General features: G+C 41.1%; 1 protein-coding gene across 1 annotated transcript; it reads right to left on the minus strand.

Annotated features, from left to right (window-relative positions):
- Positions 1-18,609: 18,609 nt before the first annotated feature.
- LOC109242949 (germin-like protein 11-1) lies at positions 18,610-19,627 on the minus strand. Its single transcript, XM_019409844.1, has 2 exons — positions 19,268-19,627; positions 18,610-19,094 (listed from the first exon to the last, which is right to left on the minus strand). Exons 1-2 carry the CDS (start codon positions 19,574-19,576, stop codon positions 18,771-18,773), a joined length of 633 nt encoding a protein of 210 aa, XP_019265389.1. The 5' UTR covers positions 19,577-19,627; the 3' UTR covers positions 18,610-18,770.
- Positions 19,628-20,724: the final 1,097 nt, after the last annotated feature.

The raw sequence follows: 20,724 nt of genomic DNA on the forward strand, positions 1-20,724 counted from the left end.
TACTAACAGTATTTAATTGGGTAATACATTAGTCATATTTTCTTCATACTAATTACACTGACTAATATAAAAATTATAATTTAATATCATCTTGTGATGACCCAAAAAGTCATCACTTATTTTAGAAACAAATTCAGCATTTCGAGGCTTAAAAACCTCCTTTTTACCTCACCTCGATTTGCATGCGCAGTCCGGGCGCATAGCCGGAAAGCCATTATATGAAAAACTGTGGAAAATGATGAATTTTGCCCTTAAAATGAATTTAAGTTGACATCGGTCAACATTTTGAGCAAGCGAACCCGGATCCGTATTCCGACGATCCCGGGAGGTCCGTAAGAAAAAATAGGACTTGGGCGTATGCCCAAAATCGGATTCCAAGGTCCCAAGCCCGAGAAATAAATTTTTTAAAGAAAATTATTTTCTGAAAAATATATGAGTTTTTGAAAATGAAATGTGTTTGAAATTTGATGGTATCGGGCTCGTATCTTGGTTCCGGAGCCCGGTACAGGTCTTATATGTGATTTAAGTTGAGTCTGTGAAGCTTGGTAAGAAACAGACTTGAAACGGACCTTATTTGGGAAAATTAGAAAATTTGATGTTCTTAAGTGATTTCATGATTTTGATGCTAAATTCATAGTTTGTCACGACCCTAGTTCACCAACCGTGAACATGTCATGACGGCACCTGGTCCCCATGACCAGGTAAGCCTAACATTTGCGGAAATATAATAATTGCGGAAAGATAGAGAAAATCAAATCAATTATCTAAAAGAAACTGTACTGAATGTCGCTTGGCAAGTACAACTCAATATCACAAGTCTAAAACAATTCCCAAAACCCGGAAACTCACGGGCAACACAGGCTACAGAAGTGTATAGTAAAGGTTCCAAACTCCAGAATTTCTAACAACCGAAGAAGGAAAACTAAGTACTAAAGATAGAGTAAGAGGGAGACTCGTCGGTCTGCGGACACAGCAGATCTACCTCGAGGTCTCCGTAGTCCTCCTGCCTCACTGATAGGGCGCCTGAGTGGAGGTACCTGGATGATTTGCACATGAAAAACATGCGCAGGAAGGGCATGAGTACACCACCGCGATACTCAGTAAGTGCCAAGTCTAACCTCGGTTGGGTAGTGACGAGGAAGGTCAGGGCCCTACTGAGACAAAATATAGTAATAACAATAATTAACAGTATGATAATCTGACAGAAATAATAAATACAGCAGTGAAATAAGACAGATTAAACAAGACAATAGCAAATACACAAGAACGGAACAACCACAGAATAAGTACAGCTCCACACCAATGGTAACAATGAGGATCTCCCAGGATACCGTCCTGTAGTCCTTTGCTCAACTGTTTTGTGGATCTCCCGGGATACCGTCCCGTAGTCCATCACATGTATATATCCGAAGGATCTCCCGGGATACCGTCCCGTAGTCCAACTATCAATGTGCAGGGGGATCTATCGGGAATCTAACCCACAGTCCCAAAGTAAAAGTGCAGGGGGATCTACCGGGAATCGAACCCGTAGTACCAAAGTAAACAAACAGGGGGGGGGGGAGCTACCGGAATCCCACATCCGTAGTCCCAATGTAAATGCGCAACCACAACCAGAAGATTTTCAGAAATGAAGTACAAAAGACAAACATCAGGTAGTACTAGCCTAGCATGCTTCACGTAGTACAGTAAGGCAACTTAAACAATTAGGCAAGTTAGATCAACTAAACATGCTTTTCTAATCTAACACAGGTTATAACTGCAAGTAAAACAAGGCAAATATGAAGGAAACTCAGTCTCAATATCTTAAGTAAAACCGGATTTTTCAACAATTAGCTCAAGTACGCGCTCGTCACCTCACGTACAAGGCACTCAATTACCACATATCATATCCTAAAGGGAAAGGTCCCCCACACAAGGTTAGACAAGCCACTTACCTCGAACCGGCTCAATATCAACTAGAAATCACGCTCTTGCCACGAGTATCCGACTCCAAATGGCCCAAATCTATTCAATTCAATTACACATTGTAAATAATATTGCAAACAACTGATTCCGCTAATAAATTTACAGCTAGGGCGCAAAAATAGGTAAAATGACCAAAATGCCCCTCCATCCAACGTCTCGGAATCGAATAATTTTTACATTTTCAAAACCCTCGTACTCTCACGAGTCTAACCATATAAAAATCTCCCAAATCGGAGGTCAATTGCCCACTCAAAACTCAATAATTAGGTCTATGAAGTTTCTTCCAATTTTTCCCCAATTTTGACCTTGAATTCGAATTCTAATGGTGGATTTAACTATATAATGATGAAATATAACAAGAAGGGACCAAAGAAACGTTACCCAATGATATTCACTTCAACTCCCACTCAGAATCGCCTTAAACCGAGCTCTCAATTGATTTTTGTAACTTGTGAACTCAAACCCTCGAAATTTCTATTTCTGCCCAGGGATTTCCGCTTCTGCGGACAAGGGACCGCTTCTGCGGTCCCGCTTATGCGGAAAGTGAGCCGCTTCTGCGACTCTCACTAAAACAACCTCATCCGCTTCTGCGGTCCAGTCAACCGCTTATGCGGTTCCGCTTGTGCGGATTATACATCGCTTCTGCGGTTCCAAATAAAAGCCAAATGGCCGCATCTGCGGCTATTTTCTCGCAGATGCGAGGTCGCTCCTGCGGAATTTCCTCCGCATCTGCGACACCTGGAAACTCTACCCCAAACTGCTTCTGCGATGATCCAGCCGCTTATGCGGCTCCGCTTCTGCGGTTCCCAAGCCGCAGAAGCGAAAATACCAGAAGAAGATGAAAAGAACCAGCTGCTGCAACACTTCAAAAATCTCCCCGTTAACCACCCGAAATCATCCCGAGGCCCCCGGGACCTCAACCAAAAGCACCAATACCACCTAATACCTTATTCAAACTTGTACCAATCCTTAAAACACCTAAAACAACACCGGAAGCCTGATTAAATCAAAGATTCAAGCCTAAGAACTACAAGTTCCTCCAAATACGCTTTTGATCAAAAACCTAACCAAAACACGTCCGAATGACCTGAAATTTTGCACACACATCCCAAATGACATGACGGAGCTACTGCAACTTCCGGAATTCCAATCCGACCCTCGGATCAAAAACTCACCATCGAACTGGAAACTTCAAAAATTCAAACTTCGGCATTTCAAGCCTAAATGAGCTACGAGCCTCCAAAATACATTCCGAACACGCTCCTAACCCCGAAATCACCTAACGGAGCTAACGAAACCATCAGATTTCCATTCCGAGGTCATCTTCACACTGTTCCGATTACGGACCATTTTTCAACTCTTAAGCTCTCATTTAGGGACTAAGTGTCCCAAAACACTCTGAATCCCAACACCGAACGTCCCGGCAAACCAAAATAGCAGAAATGAACTTAGGGGAAGCAGTTAATGGGGAATCGGGGCGTAATTTCCAAAAACGACCGGCCGGGTCGTTACGTCCTCCTACACTTAAACATTCGTTCGTCCTCGAACGAGCATAGAGAACATACCTGAAGTAGTGAAACGATGAGGGTACTGGCTGCGCATATCCTGCTCGGTCTCCCAAGTCGCCTCCTCGGCCAGATGACCCCGCCACTGAACCTTTACTGAAGCTATGTTCTTTGACCTCAACTTTCTGATCTGCCTGTCCAAAATAGCCACTGGCTCCTCAACATAGGATAGATCCTTGTCCAACTGGAATGAACTGAAATCCAACACGTGCGACGGATCACCGTGATACCTCCGGAGCATCAAAACATGAAATACCGGATGAACTCCGGCCAAGCTGGGAGGTAGGGCAAGCTCATAGGCAACCTCCCCAACTCGCCTCAAGATCTCAAAAGGGCCAATAAACCTCGGACTCAGCTTCCCTTTCTTTCCAAACCTCATGACGCCCTTCATAGGCGAGACCCGAAGCAGAACCCGCTCACCAACCATATATGAAACATCACGAACCTTCCTGTCCGCATAAATCTTCTGTCTAGACTGGGCTGTACGGAGTCTGTCCTGAATCACCTTGACCTTCTCCAATGCATCCTGAACCATCTCTGTACCCAATAGCCTGGCCTCACCCGGCTCGAACCAACCCACCGGAGATCTACACCTCCTGCCATATAAAGCCTCATACGGCGCCATCTGAATGTTGGACTGATAACTGTTGTTATAAGCAAACTCCGCCAATGGCAAGAAATGGTCCCAAGACCCTCCAAACTCAATCACGCACGCACGGAGCATGTCCTTAAGAATCTGAATGGTGCGCTCGGACTGTCTGTCCGTCTAGGGGTGAAATGTTCTGCTCAACTCCACCCGAGTGCCTAACTCCTGCTGCACAGCTCTCCAGAACCGCGATGTAAACTGAGTACCTCTATCTGAAATGATAGAAACTGGAATACCATGCAAACGGACGATCTCCCTGATATAAATCTCCGCCAACCGCTCTGATGAATAAGTGGTACACACAGGAATGAAATGAGCGGACTTGGTTAGCCGGTCCACAATAACCCAAATGGAATCAAACTTCTTCAAGGTCTGTGGAAGTCCCGATACAAAATCCACGGTGATGCGCTCCCGAGGTCTTCTTCACACTGTTCCGATTATGGACCATTTATCAACTCTTAAGCTCTCATTTAGGGGCTAACTGTTCCAAAACACTACGAATCCCAACACCGAACGTCCCGGCAAACCAAATAATAGAAATGAACTTAGGGGAAGCAGTTAATGGGGAATCGGGGCGTAATTTCCAAAAACGACCGGCCGGGTCGTTACATAGTTGTTGATGTTATTTTGGTAATTTGAATGCACGAGCAAGTCCGTGTGATATTTTTGGACTTGCGTGCATGTTTGGTTTGGAGCCCCGAGGGCTCGGGTGATTTTTGGATAGGCCACAGAGTGAAATTGGACTTAGGAAAATTGCAGGTGTGTAGCAGGCCTCTGATCTCGCATTTGCGAGATCAGGCATCGCAATTGCGATGCAAGCAGGGTTCGCAAATGCGAGAAATTCGTTGCAAATGCGAAGAACCCCGGGCCAGCCTTATCTCGCATTTGCGAGACACACTTCGCAAATGCGAAGTTTTCAGTTTATGCCTGAAGTCGCAAATGCGACCCAAGTATCGCAATGCGACAGGCCTATCGCAAATGCGAAGAAGACCGGAAAATTGACTTGGTCGCAAATGCGACATTTTGTTTGCAAATGCAAAAATCCCAGTATTCTGAAGGGTTTGCAATTGCGAACCCTGGTCGCAATTGCGACATCGAGACCTATAAATTCATAACTTAGACGTATTTCAACCATTTTTCACACTCTTTCAAAACCAAAACACTCTAGGGCGATTCTTCAAAGGCAATTTCTTCTCCAAATCGATTGTAAGTTAATTCTAACTTAGTATCGTCAATCTTTAACATCTTTTCACATGATTTCAACTCAAAATCAAAGGTTTTCATGGGGGAAATTTGGTGTTTTGGGTAGAACCTAGGTTTTTCAAATTTTGGGGATTAAGACCTCGATTTGAGGTCCGATTTCAAAACAAATTGTATATTTGAGTTCGTGGGTGAATGGGTAGTCGGGTTTTGGTTCGAACCTCGGGTTTTGACCATGTGGGTCCGGGATCGATTTTTGACTTTTTGGGAAAAACCTTAGGAAACTTATTTCCATGCATTAGAATTGATTCATTTAGCATTTATTGATATAATTAAGTAACTTGTGGCTAGATACGAGCAAATTGGTGGTGGAATCAAGAGGTAAAGCGATAGTTGAGGCTTGAACTATGTTCGAGACATCGAGGTAAGTGATATTTGTTATGTGATATTTGTTGAGTACGACGTATAGGCATGGTGACGAGTATCTATACGTTGGTGTCAAGCATGCCTGTGAGTCTTGTATTATTATTAAAATGACTCCGTTTGTATTGTTCATGCCTTTATGTGATGCTTTCTATTGTTGGGCAAAGTTTGTGGATATAATGGTGATATTTGAACATTGAGGAGCGTTGGCTCAAGTTGTGAGGTGAATTGTGGAAGAGTGATTGGTAATTGAACCATATAGAGCATTGGCTCAAATTGTGAATCAAGTTGTGAAGTAAATGTGAAAAAAGAGAAGAGGATTATGGTATTGTTCCCTTGCCGGGACGTTGTTGCTTTTGAATATTGTTCCCTTGCCGGGATGTTGTTGTATTGATATTGTTCCCTTGCCGGGATTTTGTTATGATTCATTTATTCCTTGCCCTTATTGTTTGTGTTTGTTGTTTGGGTGAGAAAGAGTGTAAAATACGAAGGGTGATGCCGTGCATTGTTTTGGTGAGAGAGTGTTAAAGCACGAAGGGTGATGCCGTGTATGATTTTTGTGAGGAAGAGTGTAAAGCACGAAGGGTGATGTCGTGTCGCACGATTTACCATTCCGTGCCGATTATATTGATTTTATGGTGAGGATGAGAGTAAAAGCACGAAGGGTAATGCCGTGCAGTTTTTATTGATTTTTATGGTGAGGATGAGAGTAAAAGCACGAAGGGTGATGCCGTGCACTTGTTTGATTTCTGATTCTTGTTGATAGTTGAATTATGGTGTTCCCTATATATACCTGCTGTCTTCCTGTTGCCACCTGATATTTCCCCGCAACATGTTTCCCCCTCCCATCCTTGACTGTATATTTCTGCTTTTATTTTTCCGCTGTACATTATTTATCTGCACAGGTTTATTTGGTAGTCTGGTCCTAGCCTCGTCACTACTTCACCGAGGCTAGGCTAGGCACTTACCAGCACATGGGGTCAGTTGTGCTTAAACTACACTCTGCACTCTTTTGTGCAGATCCCAGTGCTGATGATTTCGGACCGCAGTGAGATTTCTGCTCCTTGTTCATCAGGCGACCCGAGGTAGTCCTGCAGGCGTCCACAGACCTTGGCGTCTCCCTCTATCTATTATTCTTGTTTATTTTATGTAATCCCAGAGACAGTATTTTGTTATTTCTTTCAGACCTTTATTAGTAGTACTCTTTGACAGTCTGTGAAGTTGTGACACCAGTCTTGGGTAGATTGTTATGGATTGATATTGGTAGCACTATTACAACTTAAAATTTAGTTTTCCGCCTATTAAATTATGTTGTTCATTAACGGTTGGTTCTTACTTGTTAACGGATTTAAAATGGAATCAAGGTAATTAAATCCAGTTGTTCGGCTTGCCTAGCTTTCACTAGTAGGCGCCATCACGACTCCCGAGGGTGGGAAATTCGGGTCGTGACAAGTTGGTATCAGAGCTCTAGGTTACATAGGTCTCACAATTCACAGACAAGCTTAGTAGAGTCTGAGGGATCGGTACGGAGACGTCTGTATTTATCCCCCAGAGGCTACAGAGTTAGGATAAACTTCACATCTATTCTTTCCTATCGTGCGGTTTGGTTTCTCAATGCTAATTGAATTTTTACTCTGTTCTTTCGTAGATGCCGAGAACACGCACTTCCTCATCCGCTAATTAGCAGCCCGAGCCCCCAGCAGCAGCTCCCACGAGGGGCAGAGGGCGAGGCCGAGGCCGAGGCCGTGCTAGAGGCCGTGGTAGGGGCAGAGCTCTACCCGGAGCAGCAGCACTAGTGGCGTAGCCTCAGGTTGAGTTTGACGAGGAGGTTCCGGCCCAGACAGCTCCGATGGGCCCAACTCAGGTTGTAGAGGGGTTCATTGCTACCTCATAACTTCAGGATGCTCTGGTATGTCTAGTTGGCCTCATGGAGAGTTTCACTCAGGCAGGCTTACTTCCTGTAGCACGAGCCATCTCTTAGGCTGGAGAAGGGGCCCAGACTCCTGCTACTCGCACTTCGGAGCAGGTGGCTCCCCAGTTTCAGACTCCAGCAGCTCAGCCAGTTGGAGCAGTTCAGCCGGGTGTAGTAGCCCAGGCTGGTGACGGAGCAGCTATGACTGCTGATGCCTTGTGGAGATTGGATAGGTTCACCAAGCTCTTCACTGCCACTTTCAGCGGTGCATCTTCTGAGGATCCCCAGGATTATCTAGACAACTGTCACGAGGTTCTCAGGAACATGGGGATAGTGGAGACCAATGGGGTTGATTTTTCTACTTTTCGCCTATCTGGATCCGCCAAGACTTGGTGGAGAGATTATTGTTTGGCTAGACCAGCCGGATCACCAGCTTTGACTTAGGAGCAGTTTACCCAGCGATTCTTGGAGTAGTTTCTACCCGTTACTCAGAGAGAGATCTATCGGAGGCAGTTTGAACGTCTCCAGCAGGGTTCCATGACTGTTACTCAGTACGAGACCAAGTTTATCGAGTTGGCCCGTCATGCTCTACTTATACTTCCCACTGAGAGAGAGAGAGAGTGAGGAGGTTCATTGAGGGACTTATCCAGCCTATTCGACTTCAGATGGCTAAGGAGACGGGGAGTGAGATTTCTTTCCAGGAGGCGGCCAATGTGGCCAGGAGAGTAGAGATGGTTTTATCACAGAGAGGTGGCCAGGGGTCTGACAAGAGGCCTCATCATTCAGGCAGATTCAGTGGCGCCTCGTCTGGAGGCAGGGATTCGTATAGTAGAGGCCATCCTCCTAGGCCTTTTCAGCCGGCACTTCAAGTTTCTCACGGTGACACAGGTGGTCGTGGTTCTCACATACAGTATTCTGATCAGCAGTCCTATAGTGCACCACCAGCTCCTATAGTGCACCGCCGCTCCAGAGCTTTCGGGGTGGTCATTCAGGTCGTCAGGGTCAGCAGTCTCAGTAGCCGAGGACCTATTATGCTTGTGGTGATACGGGTCACATTGCTAGATTTTGTCCTCGAGTATCGAGCAGCTCTCAGCATTCGGGTTCTCGTGCCATGGTTCAAGCACCGAGTGTTCCACAGCCCGCCCAGCCAGCCAGAGGTGGAGGTATAGGTGCTAGAGGTGGAGGTAGAGGTGTTAGAGGTGGAGCTCAGGCCACTAGAGGTAGAGGCTAGCCAGCAGCAGGTCGTCCCAGAGATGTAGTCCAGGGTGGTGGGGCCCAGCCTCGATTTTATGCTCTTCCAGCCAGGCCGGTTCGTGATACTAGTGCCGAGGTTCATTCTATTGATTCTGTGCCCGTTGTCCGTGAGTTTCCTGAGGTATTTCCTTCAGACCTGCCGAGTATGCCACCCGACAGGGATATTGACTTTTGCATTGATCTGGCTCCGGGCACTCAGCCCATTTCTATTCCGCCATATTGTATGGCCCCACCTGAGTTGAAGGAGCAGTTGCAATACTTTCTTGATAAGGGCTTCATTAGGCCCAGTGTCTCGCCATGGGGTGCGCCGGTGTTGTTTGTCAAGAAGAAGGATGGATCGATGAGAATGTGTATAGATTACCGGCAATGAACAAGGTCACAATCAAGAATAAGTACCCATTGCCGAGGATTAATGATTTGTTCAACCAGCTTCAGGGTGCCCAAGTGTTTTCTAAGATCGACTTGAGATCTGGCTACAATCAGTTGAGGATTAGGGCGTCCGGTGTCCCTAAGGTAGCTTTCCGCACTCGGTAAGGGCATTATGAGTTCTTGGTCATGTCATTCGAGTTGACGAATGCCCCAGCAGCTTTAATAGGCTAAGTCTAGGTGATTTGGCGATTATTTATGCTCCCGCTTGATTATGTTTCAATGTCATAATATGGTTAAATGATGAAAAATGGGCTCTAATTGTGAATTTTACTCATTGCAGGATGGTGAGCCTATATGATGCCTTAAAGTTGTGATTGGAGCAACATTGGAGCAAGAAAGACCCTCGGAGCTGAGTGCGCGCAAAGACTAGACAAAGAATTGAAGAAAAAATGGCCTGAACTAGCGCGAGCAGTAGCGCGATCGCGCTAGTCCAGAAGCGGGAGGCAGAATGTCAGGAGACTAGCGCGAGCTCTAGCGCGAGCATTAACGCATTCGCGCTAGTCCCAGTCCCGGAAAAGATTTGTTAGGGGCAAAATTGGAAATCTGGAGGAAATTTCACTTAACCTATATAAAGTCAAGCTCGCCCAAGGATTAGATATCAAGGTTTTCATAGTTTAGTGCAAGAAACATAGAGGCAAGAGGCAAGGAGGAAAATCCAACATCAAGTTCTTCTTTTCTTCTTCTTGTTTTTACGTTTTGAATGAAATTAAACATTATTGAGATGAACACTACTATGAGTGGCTAAAACCTATTGTTCTAGGGTCATGGGTGAAACATGATTGTTGTTGTTCAGAGTTTAATTTAACAAAGTTGGTTTAATCATATTGGGTTGTTTATTTAATTCTGTTCTCAATTATTTTGCTGAGTAGCTAACAGTGGAATACTATCTACGAATCTATAGTTGAACTCGAAAGTGGGAACTTTGGATTGCATATAGAATTAAATAGAGCAAGTTCTTGAACCTGGGCATCGGGGGACAGATTCGCAATTAGGATAGACATATACCTTATTGCCTTGCTTGGTTGAAATACAGGATTTATAAATGCATTCATGTTAATTTTTAATTCCATAGACATATAGGCATTAAGTTAACTTGAATAAGCGAGTAAGGAGTCGACAGATTCTTATGAGCAATATTAACCCCGTCAATCAACAACCCAGATAAATCATTAGTTATTTTAAGCCAAGAACGCAACATGATTGTTAACTAGCCTGTGACCCTGGAATATTCTCCCATATTGATTGTCATTCGAAATTGCTATTTGTTTGGTTGATTATTTTAGTTAGTTTATTAATTGATATTTTAGGTAGTAAATTAAAGACGAATATCCTTTGTGAAAAATCTCTTGGATCGATAAGTTAATTGAGTTTAAATCAGTCAATAGTTAATCACAAGTCTTCGTGGGAATGATACTCTACTCATTACTTTATTACTTGACGATCACGTGCACTTGCGTGAGTATTTTGGTCGCAACAGTTAGCTGAGATCTATATCCGGGAAATTGTCCGTTTTCATGGTGTGCCCGTGTCTATCATTTCGGACCGAGGTACGCAGTTTACCTCACATTTCTAGAGAGCAGTTCAGCGGGAGTTGAGCACACGGGTTGAGTTGAGCATAGCGTTTCATCCTCAGACGGACGGGCAGTGTGAGCGGACTATTCAAATTTTGGAGGATATGCTCTGAGCTTGTGTCATTGACTTTGGAGGCTCATGGGATCAGTTTTTGCCTTTAGCGGAGTTTGCTTACAACAACAGCTACCAGTCGAGCATCCAAATGGCTCCTTATGAGGCTCTATATGGTAGGCAGTGTCGGTTTTCGGTCGGATGGTTTGAGCCGGGAGAGGCTCGGTTGTTGGGTACAGATCTGGTACAGGATGCCTTGGACAAGGTCAGGATCATTCAGGATAGGCTTCGTACAACTCAGTCCAGGCAAAAGAGTTATGCCGACCGTAAGGTTCGTGACGTGGCATTCATGATCGGTGAGCAGGTATTGCTTCGGGTGTCGCCTATGAAGGGCGTGATGAGATTTGGAAAGAAGGGCAAGCTTAGACCTAGGTTCATTGGCCCGTTTGAGATTCTTGATCGACTGGGAGAGGTGGCTTATATACTTGCGTTGCCGCCGAACTTATCAATTGTGCACCCAGTGTTTCACGTGTCCATGCTTCGGAAGTATCACGGCGATCCATCCCACGTGTTAGACTTCAGAACTGTCTAGTTGGACAAGGACTTGTCCTATGAGGAGGAGCCGGTAGCTATTCTAGACCGGCAGGTCCGTCAGTTGAGATCAAAGAGTTTACCTTTTGTTCGTGTTCAGTAGAGAGGTCAGCCTGCTGAGGCATCGACCTGGGAGTCCGAGTCCGATATGCGGAGCCGTTATCCCCATCTTCTCCCCGACTCAGGTACTTCTTTCTTATGTCCGTTTGAGGACGAACGGTTGTTTTAGAGGTGGAGGCTGTGATGACCCAAAAATTCATCACTTGTTTTAGAAACAAATTCAATGTTCTGAGGCCTAAAAACCTCCTTTTTACCTCACCTCGATTTACGTGCGCGGTCCGGGCGCGTAGCCGGAAAGCCATTATATGAAAAACTGTGGAAAATGATGAATTTTGCCCTTAAAATGAATTTAAGTTGACTTCGGTCAATATTTTGAGAAAATGGACTCGGATCCGTGTTCCGACGATCCTGGGAGGTCCGTAAGAAAATATGGGACTTGGGCGTATGCCCGGAATCGGATTCCGAGGTCCCAAGCCCGAGAAATGAATTTTTTAAAGAAAATTATTTTCTGAAAAATATATGAGTTTTTGAAAATGAAATGTGTTTGAAATTTGATGGTATCGGGCCCGTATCTTGGTTCCGGAGCCCGATACAGGTCTTATATGTGATTTAAGTTGAGTCTGTGAAGTTTGGTAAGAAACGGACTTGAAATGACGTGAATCGGACCTTATTTGAGAATATTAGAAAATTTGATGTTCTTAAGTGATTTCATGATTTTGATGCTAAATTCATAGTTGTTGATGTTATTTTGGTAATTTGAATGCACGAGCGAGTCCGTGTGATGTTTTTGGACTTGCGTGCATGTTTGATCTGGAGCCCCGAGGGCTCGGGTGAGTTTTGGATAGACCACGGAGTGAAATTGGACTTAGAAAAATTGCTGGTGTGTTGCAGGTGTGTAGCAGGCCTCTGATCTCACATTTGCGAGATCAGGCATCGCAATTGCGATGCAAGCAGGGTTCGCAAATGCGAGAAATTCGGCGCAAATGCGAAGAACCCCGGGCCAGCCTTATCTCGCATTTGCGAGACACACTTCGCAAATGCGAAGTTTTCAGTTTATGCCTGAAGTCGCAAATGAGACCCAAGTATCGCAAATGCGACAGGCCTATCGCAAATGCGAAGAAGACCGGAAAAATGACTTGGTCGCAAATGCGACATTTTGTTCGCAAATGCGAAAGTCCCAGTATTCTGAAGGGTTCGCAATTGCGAACCCTGGTCGCAATTGCGACATCAGAGACCTGTAAATTCATAACGTAGACGCATTTCAACCATTTTTCACACTCTTTCAAAACCAAAACACTCTAGGGCGATTTTTCAAAGGCAATTTCTTCTCCAAATCGATTGTAAGTTAATTCTAACTCGTTTTCTTCAATCTTTAACATCTTTCCACATGATTCCAACTCAAAATCAAAGGTTTTCATGGGGAAAATTGGGTGTTTTGGGTAGAACCTAGTATTTTTTAAATTTTAGGGATTTGGACCTCGATTTGAGGTCCGATTTCAAAATAAATTATATATTTGAGTTCGTGGGTGAATGGGTAGTCGGATTTTGGTTCGAACCTCGGGTTTTGACCAAGTGGGCCTGGGGTCGATTTTTGACTTTTTGGGAAAACCTTTAGAAAACTTATTTTCATACATTAGAATTGATTCATTTAGCATTTATTGATATAATTAAGTAACTTATGGCTAGATACGAGCGAATTGGTGGTGGAATCAAGAGGTAAAGCGATAGTTGAGGCTTGAACTATGTTCGAGACATCGAGGTAAGTGTTTGGTCTAACCTTAGCTTGAGGGATTAGGAGTTGTGTCCTATTTGCTATGTGATATTTGTTAAGTACGACGTATAGGCATGGTGACGAGTATCTATACGTTGGTGTCAAGCATGCCCGTGAGTCTTGTATTATTATTAAAATGACTCCATTTGTATTGTTCATGCCTTTATGTGATGCTTTCTATTGTTGGGCAAAGTTTGTGGAAGTAATGGTGATATTTGAATATTGAGGAGCGTTGGCTCAAGTTGTGAGGTGAATTGTGGAAGAGTGATTGGTAATTGAACCTTATAGAGCATTGGCTCAAATTGTAAATCAAGTTGTGAAGTAAATGTGAAAAAAGAGAAGAGGATTATGGTATTGTTCCCTTGCCGGGACGTTGTTACTTTTGAATATTGTTCCTTGCCGGGATGTTGTTGTATTTATATTGTTCCCTTGCCGGGATTTTATTATGATTCATTTATTCCTTGCCCTTATTGTTTGTGTTTGTTGTTTGGGTGAGGAAGAGTGTAAAGCACGAAGGGTGATGCCGTGCATTATTTTGGTGAGAGAGTGTTAAAGCACGAAGGGTGATGCCGTGTATGATTTTTGTGAGGAAGAGTGTAAAGCACGAAGGGTGATGTCGTGCCGCACGATGTACCATTCCGTGCCGATTATATTGATTTTATGGTGAGGATGAGAGTATAAGCATGAAGGGTGATGCCTTGCAGTTTATATTGATTTTTATGGTGAGGATGAGAGTAAAAGCACGAAGGGTGATGACGTGCACTTGTTTGATTTCTGATTCTTGTTGATAGTTGAATTATGGTGTTCCCTATATTTACCTGCTGTCTTCCTGTTGCCACCTAATATTTTCCCGCAGCATATTTTCCCTTCCCATCCTTGAGTGTACATTTCTGCTTTTTTTTTTCCGCTGTACATTATTTATCTGCACAGGTTTATTTGGTAGTCTGGTCCTAGCCTCGTCACTACTTCGCCGAGGTTAGGCTAGGCACTTACCAGCACATAGGGTCAGTTGTGCTGATACTACACTCTGCACTCTTTTGTGCAGATCCCAGTGCTGAAGATTTCAGACCGCAGTGAGATTTTTGCTCCTTGTTCATCAGGCGACCCCAGGTAGTCCTGCAGGCGTCCACAGGCCTTGGCGTCTCCCTCTATCTATTATTCCTGTTTCTTTTATGTAATCCCAGAGACAGTATTTTGTTATTTCTTTCAGACCTTTATTTGTAGTACTCTTAGACAGTCTGTGAAGTTGTGACACCAGTCTTGGGTAGATTTGTTATGGATTGATATTGGTAGCACTATTACAACTTGAAATTTAGTCTTCCGCCTATTAAATTATGTTGTTCATTAACGGTTGGTTCTTACTTGTTAACGGATTTAAAATGGAATCAAGGTAATTAAATTCAGTTGTTTGGCTTGCCTAGCTTTCATTAGTAGGCGTCATCACGACTTCCGAGGATGGGAAATTCGGGTCGTGACACATCTGATCATAATTAGCATTTCATCCTCTCTCCTATCGTTTTATTTGTGACTTTCTCATTTACCAAATTAATTTTCGTTTAAGATTAGTATTAAACTAACCTTCTCTTATATTGACGATTTTTTGCCGTTTTTACTTAATCTCTCGTAGGAGTAGTGTCAGCTTCAAAGTTCAAAAAGGAAAATGCAAGATTACATGGCTTATTATTCCTATCTAGATTTTGAGAGGTACATTGCCGTCAAGTAAACTTAACAATTAAAGTCCATATATTGATTGAATGATAGTATTGTGTTTTCTCCTTTTTTCTGTTTTTATTTTTTAACAGTCGCGAATGACTAGTACTAATTCGAAACGTAATCTCTTGTATTGTTTGTTTGTGACTTTCTAATTTGATCTCGTTTTAATTTGCTTGTGATCACAACTGAATATTTTTGGATTATAAATTCGGGTGTAATAAAATCCCCCGATTTAAGGTATTAATATTGGATTGTACATGGAGAGAATAGAGAAAGAAGATAGAAGAGAAAAAAGGAAAAGGGTATAACCGAATCCCCCAATTTAAGGCACTAATAATCGATTGTATATAAATTGTAAGCAATCCTTGTTTATGGCGGATAAATTGGTGACAATTTTGATAAATAACTTTCAAATATTGTATATGAAGGAAAATATCCCTTCAAAGTATTATGGGACTATGTCGAAGCCCATTCTGCTAGCAAATGCCCAAGGTTAATACAACGTAAAGATGGCATGGGGTAGCCACTATTTTAAGGTGGTATTTATTTTTTATCCAGCAATTCTAATGTTGAGCAAAAATAGCCACTACTCTATTAAAATTAATATGACAAGACATTTTTACCCTTTCTTCTATTGCTTTTCTTCTTAAACCCTCGCTTCTCACTCTGCATCGAATACATTGGCTCTGATTTCATGATTAAGAACTAAACAAGCTGGGCGTGGCTCTTGCAGAGGAAGTTAGTTCATTTAATCTATAATTTTTAGCTGAAAAATTTAAGAAAAGGAAAAGGAAAAGGAAAAGGAAAATACAAACAAGTGTTTCTCTTTTCTCTATTTGAGATATTCACAAACAAAAATTAGTGCAAATGGAGTATTTGTTGAAAGAGGTTTTGAAGACACTTTGTGGAGTAAATTAATGGTCTTACGCTGTTTTTTGGAAGTGGAAGATTAGTTGCTAGAATACCAATTGAGTTTTCATATTTCAATGAATCAAATTCTCTTTTATTTTTATTTTTTATGTGGGTCCTGAACTTAGAGTTGAAAGTTCTAAAATTAAGGACATTTGGTCCTTAACTTAGCGTTACAAGCATAGAAATTAAGGACATGCAGTCCTTAACTTAGAGTTACAAGTTCAAAGTTAAGGACACTTGGTCCTGAACTTAGACTAACAAGCTCAAAAGTTAAGGACTATAGGTCCTGAACTTACAGTTACAAGTTCAAAATTTAAGGACAATAGGTCCTGAAGTTTGAGTTCCAAGTTCAAAAGTTAAGGATAATAGGTCCTTAACTTTGAATTCCAAGTTCAAAAGTTAAGGACACTTGGTCCTTAACTTTGAGTTACAAGTTAAAAAGTTAAGGACACTTGGTCCTGAACTTCAAGTTTCAAGTTCAAAAGTTAAGGACACTTGGTCCTTAACTTTGAATTCCAAGTTCAAAAGTTAAGGACATTTGGTCCTGAACTTAGACTTACAAGTTCAAAAGTTAAGGACACTTGGTCCTGAACTTAGACTAATAAGTTCAAAAGTTAAGGACAAGCAGTCCTTAACTTACAGTTACAAGATCAAAAGTTAAGGACGTTTGGTCCTGAAGTTTGAGTTCCAAGTTCAAAAATTAAGGACATGTAGTCCTGTAGTCCTGAACTTAGAGTTCCAAGTTTAATAGTTAAGGACATGTAGTCCTGAAGTCCTGAAGTTAAGTTCAAAAGTTAAGGACATGAGCAGAAGGGTATTTTCGTCCGGGCAGTTAAAGTTTATTAAAGCAGTGGCTAAAGACTAAAGACATTTTAAACAGTGTCTTAAAAATAAATACATGTGTTATTAGTGGCTAACCGTGCACTTCCCCCTAATACAACTGGTATGCCTTAAAGCCCATGTTTGGATAAGAAATTATTACTAATATGAACTGCTAATCCATTTAATTTGTTCTAAGAAATTCAGTGAGTAATTGAGACGAAGTAATGATCATTTTTGCGGCCCAATGCAAGGTAAAGATTTACTAATATGGATATATGTGAAATCATTGAGACAATCAGGAAAGTATCAGACAATCACTTGGAATTTTCCAATCAAAATGGTATAGCAGTGGTGAAAGTGGAAGTTCAATATCAGCTAGACCAAATAATATGCCCTGCATATCATTCTGTTTCATGACTGAGTTCTTGGCCTCAGATTTCTTCAAGTATAACAAAGATGAAAATAGAAGCACAAAGAATAGTGAAAGCATCCATGTTTATTGAAGGAAAATACAGAGGTTAAGAACATATAATAAGCATTTGAATGACCTTAAATATTTGTGTGATATAGCTACAGGCTACAAATTCATCTCTAATGGAAAATATCAGCACACTCACCTACTAGTGACTACGACCTCAGAATAATCAAGGAAAGCAGACACTTCGATTTGTCCCAGGAAACAACCTTGGCACATGTTTATCGGTTGTTAGGTAGGCAATTGCTTTTGTTTTCGTACGCTGTAATAATTTTACAAATATAAACTAAATACTCAGAACGGCGATTTCAAGTATTAATAACTGGGTTCTAAATTTAATATTTGTACATACTTAATGAAAATTTTAACACGAATAAAGCTACTGTGTTCTGTCAAACCCGTAGCCAGGCTTCTGGCTCCGCCTCTGTAAATACTGCTAGTAACATGTTAATTATACTGACTGATAGTGTAAATTTTTTTTGTATCACCAATATGTATAACTTAAACCGGCTTTGATTTATTGAGCAACTTAGATGGGTTGTTGTCTATATGACACATTGTTGTCCAAGTTACTCAAGCCAAACACATCTAAGTCTATGTACTGTGATGATTTATCTTAAACTGACTAGCGTTACATTTAATATTACCATAACTCTAGTATCTTTTATCCAAGTTTGAAATCAGCAATGCGATCAATTTCACACTGAGATAATCATAATTTCACACAGACATAATCACAAATATTTCCACGGTTTATACGATATTCATTGGACTGTTGCACGTGATTAGGAGTGGCAAATGGGTGGGCAGGTCGGATATGGTTCGGGTCGAAAACAGGTAATGAAAAACGGATAAATTATCCGACCCTACCTATATTTAATATGAATAAAAAACGGGTTAACCAGCGATAATATGGATAACCATATTATCCATGACATCTTGCATATGATAACTTTTGGGAGAATTATTAGTTTCCCTAACCTGAAGAACCCCCAATTTGAGGCTTTAAATTTGTAAAAGTTAAACTCATTGGTTATCCATTGATTATCCATTTTCTAAATGGATAATATGGTTCTTATCCATATTCGACCCGTTTTTAAAAAGTTTATTATCTAACCCATTTTTAGTGGATAATATGGGTCGTTAACTGTTTTTTTTTAACCATTTTGTCACCCCTACACGTGATCATTGAGACAATTGGAAAGAACTGATGAAACAATTGAAAGTTTAAGCTAATGTTGTACGAAATTTCACCAGTGCATGCAGGACTTATTTTGAAGCTGCAGTGCTTTTTTGTGTCTCAAATACCATGAATCAAATGCAAATTAGGTACATTATAAGTTAAGATACTACATTCGAATTAATTTGGAAGAATAAAAATTGCAGAATGCTTTGTTTTGGAAAGCCTATTAATGAAACAATGTCACGTTGTTTGAAAAAGAAGTTAACTTTGTCATCAGCTTCTTCATTGGTTCCGAAACAATTGGTGCAAACATGGCGTCTGATATGCTCACTACACCAGGATTCTGGCTGCTTAGGACGGAGTACACAGTCGCGAATTCGAACCCAGAATTCAAGCTGTAATGAAGAAGTCCTCTAGGGACAATAAACACATCACCTTCTTTAAGTGTCTTTTGGAACACTTGACTTTTCGTGTCGATAAATCCAGCAATTACCACTCCTTTGCCCACAAACATCATCTCAGAAGCTCTTGGATGAGCATGCGGCATTACCTGTTGAGACATAATATAATTAAGTAATTAAAAATGTATTTTCTGTAACAGCTTAAGCTTTTAGATTAAATGATTCACACAATTCAAAATAGCAGCCAAGAGAGGCATGTGGAGACATTACATCTCTGACAGTTTAAATCTTTAGATGAGATGGTTAAACAATTCAACATTACCACACCATCAATATCTAAATCAGTCCTGGCCACTGATAACCCGAGAGTGTTAAGCCCTGCAAATTCTGTAGCACTGACTATAGTTGTCGATGAACGCTGAAAGTTATCTGTGTCACCTTCATTCCTCAAAATAGAGCTTTTGAAATCAGCAGCAGTAATTTTTGCTGGATTCTTGCATGAATAACCATTTATGAAGATGTTCTTGCGCGCAGTATCTGTAGGACAAACATCTTGGAGATTATCAGTGTCTTTTGCCTTGCAAAGACACACGTATATTGAAAATAATAAGAGAGTGGCCTTCATGATCATTGTTTCTGGTTTTAATCACGAGGATTATTAATGTATTGTTTTGTTAACATCTTTAATTGCTGAATACATATATACGTGAATACATCTTCCTGATTGCTTCAGTGTAAAGTAATAACCAAAACTTGGAGTTAAATTTACTAAATTTTAAGTAGAAGCAGAGTGTTCAAAGAAAGATGACAAATACTTATCTGTAAGGTTAGATGTCCCTCTCCAAAATAACAACTTGTTCTTTTTAGATAACCTTACCTTTATTACTTAATTTAATCCCGAATTCCATAGCTTAATATAGTTAAGCAATATCACAACAAATGTTCTAGTTTCTTTTATCTTATTCTGTCAGAATCAACTTACACTATTCCTACTTAAGAGCAGAAGAATGAAAGTATTACTACACCATGGTTAAAATCAAGAGACCTAACCTGTTGCTATTTCTGAATAAAATGTCTGAGACGTCTACATCTCAGTGTTGTTTAACCAAAAATTAGATTTAAGGTCAAAGCTTGAATTTAGAAGAACTCGGGTTACTGATAATCGGAAAAAAGTATATAAGAAAGAGATTTTTGAATAATATAATCAGAAAGCAAATAAATCAAAGTATATTCCAGTAGTGTTTTTTCGTGTCCTTACAGTTGTTTGTGACTTTCCCTTTTATAGTTATTTTGGGAATATAGACTTTACCTTTGTCATAATCAGACAATTATGGGTAATTAATGACCTTAAATGTTACGTTATGCAATCATATACATTAAATACATATTCTCTAACGTTTCTAGTATTTAATACTCATTAAATGCTGTATCTGGGCTCCTTTTTGCTGTCAGATTCATTCCTTTGACTCTTCTCGATCTTTGACCTTTGAATGTCTTGAATAGGTACGAGCGTTGTATTATTTGTATGACTGCTCGTGCCTTCTTCATTTAACTTGCTCGTATCTATTGTTGGTCGTGTCTGTTAACCAACCTTAATTCTTTGACTGTTTGATCAATCTACGTGTCATGACATGTCACCATATATATATATAAATACAATTTTTCTCAATACAGATAGTCCCCCCTACTTTCCTATTTATTCGTCTAGTTTGAATTAGTTTGGGTAAGGTGGTAAATTCTAAGTTAAAGGAAGTTAATTTTTGTCACCTATTAATTGTT

Source organism: Nicotiana attenuata, unplaced genomic scaffold (assembly GCF_001879085.1).
Source record: "Nicotiana attenuata strain UT unplaced genomic scaffold, NIATTr2, whole genome shotgun sequence".
Taxonomy (NCBI): Eukaryota; Viridiplantae; Streptophyta; class Magnoliopsida; order Solanales; family Solanaceae; genus Nicotiana; species Nicotiana attenuata.